This window comes from Salminus brasiliensis, chromosome 1 (genome assembly GCF_030463535.1).
Source record: "Salminus brasiliensis chromosome 1, fSalBra1.hap2, whole genome shotgun sequence".
NCBI lineage: Eukaryota > Metazoa > Chordata > Actinopteri > Characiformes > Bryconidae > Salminus > Salminus brasiliensis.
Genome location: NC_132878.1, coordinates 51,871,864 through 51,885,555, shown reverse-complemented (window position 1 = coordinate 51,885,555; position 13,692 = coordinate 51,871,864). Strand labels below are relative to the sequence as shown.

The following is a 13,692-nucleotide window of genomic DNA, read 5'->3' as shown; positions in this document are numbered from 1 at the left end:
GTTTTTTTGGTGCTGACAATACTATGGCCTTTCAAAATTCTCCTGTTTTTTACCAGGTAATTCCCTCAGCTAGTTAGCTAATCCAGAGTCTTTTACTTGCATGCAGGTTTTTTTTTCTCTGAATCCATCCTACAATCATTGGGACCAACAGCAGATGCAGCAGATTGTGCAGCAGATGCAACTTCTGATTGGCAGAGTAAGTATGCAATTGGAATCATTTAAATCTGAGTACATAGACATGTGCAGCAGAATGTGTTTTGGAAAAATCACAAAGTCTGATTAGTGTGATAATACCATTTGGTGAGTAAACACGTAGGCTGATAGGAATGGAGGAGATGCCTTTATTGGCTCCTGTTACTCTGTCTGTCTCTGCTTCAATCTCCCGACGCACCTCATCAAAGTCAGTAAACTTCTTCCCTTTACAGTGCAGGAACTCTGCATACTCTACAGAATGCAACAAGAAAGAGTGATAGAGACCAATAAGACAAAGCAAAAGGAAGAAGATAGATGGAGACATGATCAATAAATTAAGAGCATAACATTTTATGACTTGTTGTTTATAAAAGACTTCCGTGGCGGTGCTGTAAAAATGGGAAAACATTCCATGGGAGACACTGCCCTCCAGTGGTCGATGAATATGTCATGATCTAAAATCTTCGGCCAAGTGAGGATCTGAACAGCAAGCATGCTACTTTTATATAGCACATTTGCAAGTAAAACATGCATCCTTTACCATTTTAAATCATTTTACATAATCAGACATAGTAATACAGATTCAGAACAGATCTTTTAAGGATGTGGGAGAATACCAGAATAATCTCAGTTTTGTAAACTACAACTAAGCTAAATGCTTTAAAAAACATATAGACAAGTTGTGACCAATATTTCAAACTGATATGTTTTTTTAAATTTAAATATTTATAATTAAATATATTTGTTATTGTTTTCCAGAAGAGGAGAACGTTTAGACAATGCTTGACGATTTTTCACATTTTTAGGCATGTTTATTTTTCAGAATATAGACAATATGAAGAACTGGCCTGGTAACTCAGCCACAAACATTATTTATAATATAGTAGGATTGTTATAGTGTGGTATCCACTTTTTTCATATCGTCGTACTGTAAATCAGCACTTTTGTACTCCTGTCTGACTTGATTTGTTTGACATCCAGGCAAAGTGTAGAGTACGCTGAGTATTATGTATCTAGGCATCCATACTGACTTTTACAAATACAATACAAATACAAACTAGTTAAGGACATTTTCTGAGTACACAGCAAAGCCCTTGTGTAAGTCGCTCTAAGAATAAGCCTTCTAAACGCCTTTAAATGTATTGTAAATGTCAATACATTAGTTTCCTTGCTTTCCCAATAAAAGCATTATACTAAACTTGCAGTTAGTGCAGGACTGTTTTTTTTACTACATGGGGAAATTAGCTTATTTGGCCGTGTACTAGATAGACACATCCCTACAATACCGTTTTCAATATATGGCTCCATCAAAACCCTCTTTGAAAGAACATTCAACTCCTTATTCACTGCTCTGTTTTGGCAAAACAGTCCATTTCCACTGAAACATTTATTCAGAGTCAATCAAATTCAGAACCCATGTTGATACTATCATATTGAAAAAAAAAGGACTAAAGCTAGCAAGCACTTAACTTTACACACAGAGATAGAATTGAATGTTGCTGGAAGGTAGATGGACAATGACCAAAGAAATCAATTGCTTACATTACTTTAATAGAGTGGCATGCAGCAGTGTGTGGCTGGGTGAATTAAAACACACAATTTGTCAGAAACACACATTAGCAAGATCAAGTGCATTCAGTCTGGTGGAACATAGCTAACCAACTGGTACTAACAAGGTAAACAAACTAACAAGGTAAGCTCCACCCTTCAGTAGCACATTTGTGTGCGTTACCTACCTGTGGTGGCACTGATTAACTGTAACACAAGTGGCCGTCGTGTGACAATCCCTGAGCCCCTTGGTAAGAAATCCCTTGAAAAAAAGACAAAAGAGAAACATACAGTCATTACAAACTCACAGATCAGCAGTAAGGATATCAGTGTGCACCACAAATACACAGTCCCTGGCATGGTGTCAGAAACGTCAGCATGCTTAGACAAGTCCGATATGGGGTGACAGTGAAACCGTAAACTCAGTAACTCTCACTCCCACTCCTCCTGACACACTTTACTACACTCCTAGCTAGATATTTAGGGTACGTTTACACACAGCACTCTGGGGAGAGTCAGTAACCTTAGACGTAACACACAAACGACACAAAGATCAATGGCTTGAACAGTTATTAGTAAACCTGTACATGTTAGGTACTCACAAACATAATTAGCAGTTAATTAAAGGACAGTTATATGAGTTGAATGAGCTGAAGAACAGCTGGGACAGGCTATGCCACCGCTAGAAAGCTGTGGCAAGGGGTTGTCACTGGCAAATCAACAGTCACCAGTCCTTTAGGACAGAATTAGGACATTGTAGAGTGCAAGGGCATGGCAAGGCTGTTCATACCATGGATGTCTTGCCCTATTAACCCAGGCAATACGTCATAGTATTCTGGCATTGCAGAAATATTTGTTGCAGTCTGGGGACTCCCTCTGAAGCTGTTTGCACAGGGAGTATGTACAATTCTAGGTGGAAAATGTAATTTACAAACCAGATTATAAAGCAACTCTTGTGTTATACAGTACTTGTTACAATAATGAAGACATTTTACGAAATGAAAAATAAAAAGCCTGTTTTAATCCATCACTGTATTATTATGGCCATAAGACCATATCAATACATCAATATCCTTTTGTAATATAAAAAAAACAGATCAAATGAGTACTGTTAGATGTTCAGAATTAAACTATACAGAAGTCCCTGTAGTTAATGAGTAATACACCTTACTGTGTAATAAGCCTTGGAGTGTTAAGGGGTTAAACACTTTTAGACCAATCAGAAAAGGCCCAGTGTTACTTGTGCTTATCATATCAAACCCAGTAACTGGGCACTAATATGGGTGTAAGTTAAAGGTGCTATATACAATTTTTTACACTTTTTGTCAAATTCAGCAAATGTCTTCTCATGGTTTGCTAGTACACTGGTCTGTTTGTGTACTAGGAAAAGGTTTGGTGTTCGTACTCAGCCCTGGCTCTGTTAATGGGAAACAAAAACAGTGGCTCAGACCAAGCCATGCAACATTATATTTCTATATAGATCAGCAAAAGGGGGGGCAGGGGAGACAGGGCAGTGTTTTTGGGGCTTGCTAGATACATGCTGAACTACATGCATTGTCAAGCAAAGTCAAAAAGACCTGACAAACAAATGCTGAACTAAATGTTCTTAGACCAATGGTGAGGCGATTGGATGGTGGAGAGACCTCTGAACGCTGAAAAATATGAAAATGGGAAGAGGACATTGCTCTATTCCTGTTGGATAGGTGGGTAGCACTGACTTATTTTTGCTGTTTGACAGAAATAGGTCAGTATTGTTTCGTCTCGTTTGCAAATGTTTATTATAGTCACAACTAGTTTGCATAGCAGCAGCAACAGTATACTAATGTTAACTTAGTTAAAGCTAATTAGTTGCATTTTGGATGCTGTGTTGGTGTTTGCTGTCTTTTTGTCTGCAAGCCCAGTGTCATTATCTTGGCAATGTGCATGCAATACTTTGAGGTGGGGATGGCTTCTGAAGGAGCACTGAAGGGAAGGGTGTTTTGCTGTTGAGTTCAAATACTGCTTTCCAGAATCAGAAGAATGTGGTCATCAATACATAAGGTAACACAGGGTTAACAAGAGGTTAAATGGAGTTATTTAGCACAACGCACAAAAGCAAAGTTGTGTTCCACTTAAATAAGCAAATGTACAAACTAAGCACAAACTAAGTAAAGGGTCATGTTTAAAAGAGGGGAAAAATGGCCTGTGGCATGTGTGCCTTGTGCGCCAAGCCTCCATCTGAATTAAATATATAACAGATCTCTTGGCAAACAAAGTGAATCAGCATTAACCCTTAAGAAACTGCTGTTATCTGCAGTGACAACGAAAGCATTATATTACTGCATCACTACTGATTAGATGTGTTGCTTCCAAATTTTCACATTTCTGAGAATCAATCTTTATCACATTTGTGTTTGTAAGTAGCAGACTAAACATTTTTACTCAGATTTAGGCAAATTATGGTTTGTTTTATAGACTATGATGGGTTTCAATTATTTATGTAAACAACGGTTTAGATTTAAATGGTATTGCAATACAAAAGCAATTACTGTATTTATGCAGGTTATGCAAAACTGAACCCAAACCTCAGAAAAAAGTGAGAGTTTCCAATGTATCTTTTATTAGTTCATTACTTCCTAGATAACAGGTTGGACATAAGAATGGTAAAGGAGACGCAGGGCTCTGCTGCAGAGATTCAGTTGATGATGCAGGAAACGGGGTGTGTGGCGCTAAATCAGGAACACCACCCAAAATAGAGGGGGAACTCCCTCAGGAGCAGACCCAGTTAGAAACACTCAGAGAGAGAAACAGAAAGAGAGAGGCCAGCATGCAGGTAAGAGCACTGACTGGACAGATAAAAATCACAACAGTCTACAGAACAACAAACTGGGACTGAGAAGCCATTATGTAGTATTATCACTCATTCACTGGGAGACAGAAGGACAGGTCTTACCTAATAGCCCAGTGTCTACAGGCTGCATAACCAGGATGTTGTGGTTCAAAATGCCTGTTTGACTCTGGTTGGTCTGGCACATTCACATTCCTCCTTGACAATGTGTCTTATTCTTAGCCTAAACTCCAATTCAATCTCATCACTCGCCCCTGACCTCATCTCTCTGGCCATGAACAATGTTCCTCTTGAGGCCCCCTTACCCCTCTCTCTTCCTACTATCTTATTCTGTATGTACTCCCCTCCTCATCAGCATAGTGCTGAACCTCGGAACACACTGACCCTCTAGTTTGTTTTCCATGCTGGACATTCAACAGACAAGTGTCAACCATAAGAATGCTCCTATTGGATGGAGCACATTGTGTTGGTCGTGTTGCTCAGGACTAGGGCCCCTGAGCTTCATTTACAAGGTTTGTTGTTGGTGCTCATAATACATTTACAGACCATTTTCCAACTTTTCTTTACCTAGTACTGTGCCTTTCAAATTGATATGTGTACATTTTATTTGTTCTGATTGGCTGCCCTGTGTTCTATCACATACAAAAAGATGTCTAGACTGAAGATCTCTGTATGACTTCTTGTGACTAAATAGGCTAGGATGAACTGCTGTAGGCTGAAAAGGTGGTGATAACATTTATACCACTGTATGTAGGTCTCTATCCTGCTGCCAAAACAAGCCAAGATTAGCATCTGATCATTTAAATTCTGTAAGTTGTGAGGTAGGGCCTCCATGGATAGCATCAGTGAGCCTTGGGTACCCATGACCCTAGTAGGTCCTGCCCATTGCATACCAGAAGCCTTACTGGTTTAAGCTTTTTTTTACATGATGATGTTTTGTGTTCAATTTTATCAGGTCACAATGTTTTGCTGTAGTAAACAAGAAACAAAAAATTAGGCTTGACAGTGAAACGATAATATACCATGGTATTTAAAAATGTTTAGGTATCTCCAAATAAACACAGTATTTCAAATTTGCAAAGTGTCTGATGTGTCAGATGTCTGTTCCGTGTCTATCTAGTACACGGTCAAATAAGTTTATTCCCCATGTGCACTTCAGAGAGCCAATAAAGGGAGTGCTGTGGGATCTCACTAACTGATGATATACTCTGAAAAAATGGTGAAAAAAAAAACAATTTAAAATTGTGCACAGTGTTCGCTCACAGCGACCCTGTGAGAAAACGGAGCTTTGTATTTGATCATTTTTCGATTTTAAAATAGAATGAAGTAGAATTGCACGTAATTGCATGTAAACATACAACCATCTGTGTTATTTGCACAATTGAATCTTTTATAAGATATAAATGTGTTAAAAATATCATTATCTAATCCAGAAGGATGTGTTTTCTCTCTCTTTTTCCCCCTCACGCTCTACTCCTCTAGGCAGTCCACCCCTTCCCTGCCATGCCACCCCTCTCTCCTCTTGTATCTGAGCCTTCCAGTCAACCATCTGATATCCGCAAGCAGTAAACCTTCTCCTCAGCCTGGCAGGCAGAGTGTGGGGACAGATGGCTGAGGGTGCTGCTTTTCAAGACATTCATCTTTCATTGCTATTGCTACATGCACTAATTCTTTCTAATAACATGACTGTAAAATAGGCCATCATGTAACAGCCAAAGTGATGTGTTTTAATTCGGGTAAGTAGGCCTAACAAGCATAGCACCACCCAGTTCCAATCTGGTGCCATAGTTTTCTACATTAAATATTAATCAGAAAAACAAAATGTATATTTTCCTTTTATGTTTTTTTTCTTTTTGCATTTTTGACAAGAATAAAAAAGCTCTTTAAATATCAAAGTGAAAACAGATTCCTACAAGGTAATGTCAATTCAATAAAAATATATAATGTAAAACAAGCAACTGCAAAATATTCACCTCATGTAAAGTGACTGACCTAATTCATTGCAATTGGTGCTGGAATTCTCACAGTTGGTAAAATGAAAATTCCCTGAGTGCAGTGAAACTGATTGTAGTATAAAGACGCCTGTCTGGAAGGTCCAGTCACTGGTTAATTAGTATTCCTGGCTACAAAAACACCATGAAGACAAAAAAACACTCCACGTGGGTCTTAGAGACAGTTACAGACAACACCTCAAACCCACCATTCCCACAGTGAAGCATGGTGGTGATGGTATCATGCTGTGGGGATGCTTTGTGGCGGCAGGCCCTGGAAAGCTTGTTTAGGTAGCGGCTAAAATGAATGCAGCCAAATATAGGGAAATCCTGGGACAATCTGAGTACTGCACTACCTTTCACTGCATACCAAACACTTTCTCTGTTAATTGCCCTCTACTTCATCTCCTGTTTTCTGGTTTTGCCCTTGTTTTGGTTGCCTGGTTGGATTGTCTCTCTGGTTTTTACTCTTGGAATGTATTTTGGTTTCGAACTCTGCCTAGCCCATGTCTGCTTAGTTCGCCTTGTTTATCATGCTTTGGTTAACTTTCTGCACTGTTAGTCCCACCTTGACTCCTTGTATTAAAGTATTCTTAGCTTTTAACCTAGCACGGATACCTGCTCGCTGCTTAGTCTGGATTTCTCTGCACTCTATTTGAGTTCCCTTTTTGGACATGTGGTTAGCTAGTCTGGGTAATCCTTTTGTTTTTCAGGGAGCAGACATTGTAGAGAAAAAATGGTAAAAGCTGATCGGCTAGATTTAGCTTTTAGCTTAGCACAGATATTTGTTTGCTTCCCTGGCTTTAGTTTCCTCACTCTCTGATTTTGCGTTACCCTTCTGCAAACACTGGCACATAAAAAGTAATGTGCATGCTCTCTCAGACAAGTGACTAAAAGTATCCTAAACACCACATTCTCCAGAAATGAACCAAGACTGTTACGTATCAGTTTTGAAAACAACTCACTTAACCCATTAAACAGCCTATATCTCACCGGCAGGCCAAAACTTCTATTGCCAATGAATAGCTCCACCAGTTTGTACAGACATCCCTGTAGTTACTGAATAATACACCTTAGTGTGTAATTAGCCTTGATGCGTTAAGAGACACAAGATTCATGATATGCCACTCGTTACTTTATAGGTTCATAAATATTGTATAAATGTTTAACATTTATGATTGAAAAATCTGAGCGCCTGGACTATAAGTGGATCAGAGGGGCTAAGATTTTCAATTAAAGTCTGAAATCAGGAGGGGAGAATTCTTCTCAAAATCAGTACAACAATCCTGTGGGATGGCCTAGACTTTAGTTAGCCAGTCTGTTTAAGAGAGCAATACAGCTTTAGTTATCCAGTTATATTTAGTTATACAAATGTCTATTCAGGCAAAAACACATTCTTTATACTGCTTTGCATACAGAGTTGCAGAATGGACAAGTTTGTTTCCTCATTTCTCATCCCCACTTCATCATCACTACATATGACCTATTATCCGTGTCAGATAGACCTGTCCCTGTTTCAAAACTGCATTTAGAAGAGCATTTTTTTCAGGGATGCTAAAATGATTAAGTTATGTGTGAAAAGACTGTCATTCAGGACAGATTGTAAACAGTTGGTCAGGGTCCCTGTGCAGCAGATGACAGCAGAACTCTTTTTGTCCTCTGTTCTGATGCTGTATCTTGCCAATGTTCCTATGTAAAGCATGACATGATAAGTGGTATATAGATAAATAAAATATTATTATGATTAATATTACTTCAACAGAGCGATAAGACTTTTTACAAAGCTTTGGCTGTACAAGTCTGTCCTACTGTGCTGCTCCATTACTCTGCATAAGGAATGACAAACCTAGCAAACATCACTCATCACATACTTAAGTGTGGATCTAGAAACAAGCTTCATTTCAGTCAAACAGTTCTGCAAAGCATGAGTAGGACCATGTCAACCTGTCACAGATAAGACATCAGCTTCTGCTCTGCATCTAACAGTCACGATCATCTCCACGTTCCAATTCACTTTCCCACTGTGAAACTTATATGCACTAAGAATGGCAAACAATAGGCTGGCTTTCACTAACAATCACCGTTTCCTGTGGACAGGCCTAAGCCTTCAGCGAGGAAACCTGCTTGGCAAGAGAGTGTCTTCCGTAGAGCTACTGAACTCCTCAAAGAAAGGTAACATGGTGCCATTTTAAAAGCCTACAGCTGTTTATACAAGGCTTCTGGACCAAACACACCTCAAGCTCTCTTTCAGAGACTGAACCATTTAAACCACAGCTACATCTATCAAATACCTCTTCTATACCTATTCTTTTCCTAAACATTTGTCATATTTGCAAAGTGTACAAAAATTAGATACACATCTAACATGTTAGCTTGTGGCTAATTTGTCATGTTAGGGCTAATAAATTAGCTTGAGGTCAGAACATTAGATCGAGACACTATAAACTTTTATGGAGCAAAAAAGGGGAACAATAACATAATAATGAAAATATTTTTTGCTGTACTGAATCTCGACCAATCTCAGTTGTTATACCCTCAATAAACACTAGATTTCATAAGTAATTTAATGCCTATTCTCCAAGATGCACTGTCACATTTCTGCACTGTGCTATCACAATTTTTGAACGAGCTGTTACACCCGTTATATATAAGTCATAAAAATGTTTAATAGAGAATAATCATGATGTCCCATGATACACCCATGTATGTTACATGAAAGAAAATGAATGAAAGTTATACAAATACCATCAAAGTACTGACAGAGCAAAAACAAATCTAAGTTATCATATGTCTTCACTGGGTATCTATATATTATACATTCGTAATATCCCTAGAAAACATGCGCAACTCAGTGAAAAGGAAAACCTTTACACGCTCCCAGTCAGCACTCCCTCCGACATCAAAGAGGGGGTCAGAGCCTGCTTCATTATTCTCACTGATGTCGCCCAAACATGAGGTCAATCCCTCCTCGTTTTGCATGCCACCCCAACACAGCCTTGGCACTTCCTCGTTTTGCCTCCCCAACATAGCCTTGGCACAGCTTTAGACGGAGGAAGCGGGGGCGACTGCTGCAGACTACAGATGAGTGTACGACCATCTGCACCTGTTGTAGCCATACAGTAGATCTACACCGGGCATGCAGCCGGCTGAATCAAAGCTGTTTGCAGCTGCATTTGCAACAACGTAAACTACATGCCTTAAAGTTCCTAGACGCCTGCTCATCCAGCAGGTCTCAAAGGGATTCATAGTGAGTCCAACAACCTCACTGAAGAAGTCATTACACTAGATGTCAGAACATTGCTGTGAGAATTTAGTTGCATTTAGGCACAACAGCACTAGTGTGGTCAGGTGCTGGTGTCGGATGACCAGTTCTGGGTCACAAGCACCACGCCAACTTATCCTAAATGTACTGAGCCCTGGATTGGGCTCTACTCCACAGAATGCAGTTCCACAGGTGTTAGGCTTACATGTGTATCCAATTATATTGACAATGCTTTACTAAGGACAGATCATGTCCATAAGATATAGCTAGCTAGCTATACGCCATTCCTATACGTTACGACGGTCTGTGCTATGCTTGTGTTTGTCCTGTATAAATAGAGGTAAGGGATGTTCTGCCTAAGGGGAGCTTTAGGTTGATAATGTGCGATCTGGTCTCGTACCTGCCCACGAAGTTCTCCAGGACGGAGCTCTTCCCCGCGCTCTGGCCACCGACCACAGCGATCTGAGGCAGGTCCAGATTGCAGCTCTGGCCGATGGCGCTAAAGGCATCGTGGAGACGGTTAACCAGCGGGATGAGCTCCTGCATGCCCTGGTTCCCCATGCTAGCCGAGGAGGACACGGATAACCGGGGACTGTTGCCCTAGACGATTAGATAGTGTCCAAGCAGCGTTCCCTCCTTTTGCCACACCATTCAGAGTTTTACCTGTAAAACTGGACAGAGACGGGCAGATAGGTGTCAACTTGGCGACCCAACGGCGAGGCAATTTAAATAATGCGGTACGTTCCAGAAATTAACGGTCCCGTTAGCTACCCTCACTAGCAAAATGTGTTGTTGGCTAGCTTTTCCAAATGATTCTTGGCTTCAAGTCCTTATATTATACCCGGGGAGGTAACTGAAGGTCAGTTTGCTTCATTAAAGTAGCTATCCTAGCTAACTGCCGCAGCTTAAACGTTATTAAAAATGCTAGCACTTGCTAGTTTGTGAGAGGTTAGCCTACCTCGTCCTCGTCGACAAGCGTCTTCCGTCGCGTCTGGACTAAGTTCAGCAGAACCTGGTCTACTTTTGGACACGCAGAGTTTTCCCTCGGCCACAACCTGCACTTTGTGCACTTTCTCTTGCTACGACCGCTAACATAGAGACCTGACATAAAAAAAAAAAGTCCTAAGAGGAACCCGCATGCAGTGGTGAAGTGTGGTTCCCCGGCTCCTGCTCTGGGTCTCCTCAGCTCAGCTCGGCTCTCTGGATCAACTTGTGTCCGACCGTTCTGACAGCTAACGGCTCGGCTCGCTGCGGCGGCGGCGGCGCATGCGCGGGAGCGACAGCACGCCACTCCTCAGTGGAAAACGCAGCGACAGAGTTGCTCGCGCTTTTTCCTGATCACCTTCTGAACTGAGTTATTTTACGTTGTTCATCGCGTCGATGTATGGTCCGGTCTCAGGTCAAGTTTTCCTAACAGATAAGTGGTATGTAGGAGACCCGCCTTCTTTTCCGAGTGATAGTACGCAGGCTACAGTAGAGCCCGGTTCACCGGTAAAAATAACACTGCTGGATTTTATGGCACGCGGCGTCCCGGATTGCCAAGATGATAAACATAGCTGGAATTTAAGGAGCGTTTTTAATGATTATGTCATTTGTGTCAAATATACACTATACATATATACTTTTCTTAAAAGTAAAAATATTTTCCAATAATACATCAAACACTTACACGCATGCATGTAATAAGAGACACGCATATTATTATTATTATTATTATTATTATTATTGTATAATTACACTAAAGGAAGGTAGCTTATCCATTAAGCTGAGTGTCCTTCCTTTCATTCTTCCAATAGTGTTCAATTAAAAAAAACATCATTTATAATTTGAATGAAAGTTGAAAGTTCTGAAGCCTTTTACATGTAAAACTCACATGGCTTCAATGCAAGTCCAATGCTAAACGTATCCCTCGTGAACATATCCATTACTGAGGAGACTGAGAGGTTCAGTCAATCATCCCTCAAAAGAGATAAATGACTGATCAGCACAGTGATTTATCAGTCTACTCAAGCTTTAGTAGAGTTCAGTAACACTGAGATAAATAACTGATCAGCACAGTGATTTATCAGTCTACTCAGACTTTAGTAGAGCTCAGTAACACTGAGATAAATAACTGATCAGCACATTGATTTATCAGTCTACTCAGGCTTTAGTAGAGCTCAGTAACACTGAGATAAAAAACTGATCAGCACAGTGATTTATCAGTCTACTCAGGCTTTAGTAGAGCTCAGTAACACTGAGATAAATGACTGATCAGCACAGTGATTTATCAGTCTACTCAGGCTTTAGTAGAGCTCAGTAACACTGAGATAAATGACTGATCAGCACAGTGATTTATCAGTCTACTCAGGCTTTAGCAGAGCTCAGTAACACTGAGATAAATAACTGATCAGCAGTGATTTATCAGTCTACTCAGGCTTTAGTAGAGCTCAGTAACACTGAGATAAATAACTGATCAGCAGTGATTTATCAGTCTACTCAGGCTTTAGTAGAGCTCAGTAACAGATAAATAACTGATCGGCACAGTGATTTATCAGTCTACTCAGGCTTTAGTAGAGTTCAGTAACACTGAGATAAATAACTGATCAGCACAGTGATTTATCAGTCTACTCAGGCTTTAGTAGAGTTCAGTAACACTGAGATTAATAACTGATCAGCACAGTGATTTATCAGTCTACTCAGGCTTTAGTAGAGTTCAGTAACACTGAGATTAATAACTGATCAGCACAGTGATTTATCAGTCTACTCAGGCTTTAGTAGAGTTCAGTAACACTGAGATAAATAACTGATCGGCACAGTGATTTATCAGTCTACTTAGGCTTTAGCAGAGCTCAGTAACACTGAGATAAATAACTGATCAGCACAGTGATTTATCAGTCTATGCATGCTTTAGTAGAGCTCAGTAACACTGAGATAAATAACTGATCAGCACAGTGATTTATCAGTCTACTCAGGCTTTAGTAGAGCTCAGTAACACTGAGATAAATAACTGATCAGCACAGTGATTTATCAGTCTATTCATGCTTTAGTAAAGTTCAGTAACACTGAGATAAATAACTGATCAGCAGTGATTTATCAGTCTACTCAGGCTTTAGTAGAGCTCAGTAACACTGAGATAAATAACTGATCACACTGATTTATCAGTCTACTCAGGCTTTAGTAGAGCTCAGTAACACTGAGATAAATAACTCATCATCAGTGATTTATCAGTCTACTCAGGCTTTAGTAGAGCTCAGTAACACTGAGATAAATAACTGATCAGCACAGTGATTTATCAGTCTACTCAGACTTTAGTAGAGCTCAGTAACACTGAGATAAATAACTGATCAGCACAGTGATTTATCAGTCTATGCATGCTTTAGTAGAGCTCAGTAACACTGAGATAAATAACTGATCAGCACAGTGATTTATCAGTCTACTCAGGCTTTAGTAGAGCTCAGTAACACTGAGATAAATAACTGATCAGCACAGTGATTTATCAGTCTACTCATGCTTTAGTAAAGTTCAGTAACACTGAGATAAATAACTGATCAGCAGTGATTTATCAGTCTACTCAGGCTTTAGTAGAGCTCAGTAACACTGAGATAAATAACTGATCACACTGATTTATCAGTCTACTCAGGCTTTAGTAGAGCTCAGTAACACTGAGATAAATAACTCATCATCAGTGATTTATCAGTCTACTCAGGCTTTAGTAGAGCTCAGTAACACTGAGATAAATAACTGATCAGCACAGTGATTTATCAGTCTACTCAGACTTTAGTAGAGCTCAGTAACACTGAGATAAATAACTGATCAGCACAGTGATTTATCAGTCTACTCAGACTTTAGTAGAGTTCAGTAACACTGAGATAAATAACTGATCGGCACAG

The 13,692-nt window shown here is 39.9% G+C and overlaps 1 protein-coding gene across 8 annotated transcripts in view; it reads right to left on the bottom strand.

The window, feature by feature from the left end:
- Positions 1 to 11,129, bottom strand: part of dnm3a (dynamin 3a) — a 46,145-nt gene extending 35,016 nt beyond the window's left edge. For 5 of the 8 annotated variants that reach the window (XM_072682292.1, XM_072682301.1, XM_072682311.1 and 2 more), the window contains exons 1-4: positions 10,779 to 11,117; positions 10,221 to 10,491; positions 1,929 to 2,002; positions 295 to 444 (exon numbers count right to left, since the gene is read on the bottom strand). In XM_072682292.1, coding sequence (XP_072538393.1) covers positions 295 to 444; positions 1,929 to 2,002; positions 10,221 to 10,381 — 385 coding nt within the window. In that variant the 5' untranslated portion in view covers positions 10,382 to 10,491; positions 10,779 to 11,117. Of the gene's footprint in view, positions 1 to 294; positions 445 to 1,928; positions 2,003 to 10,220; positions 10,492 to 10,778 lie in introns of all 8 variants that reach the window. The other 3 variants (XM_072682264.1, XM_072682282.1, XM_072682329.1) reach the window with 2 other exon arrangements.
- Between the last annotated feature and the right edge of the window lie 2,563 nt (positions 11,130 to 13,692).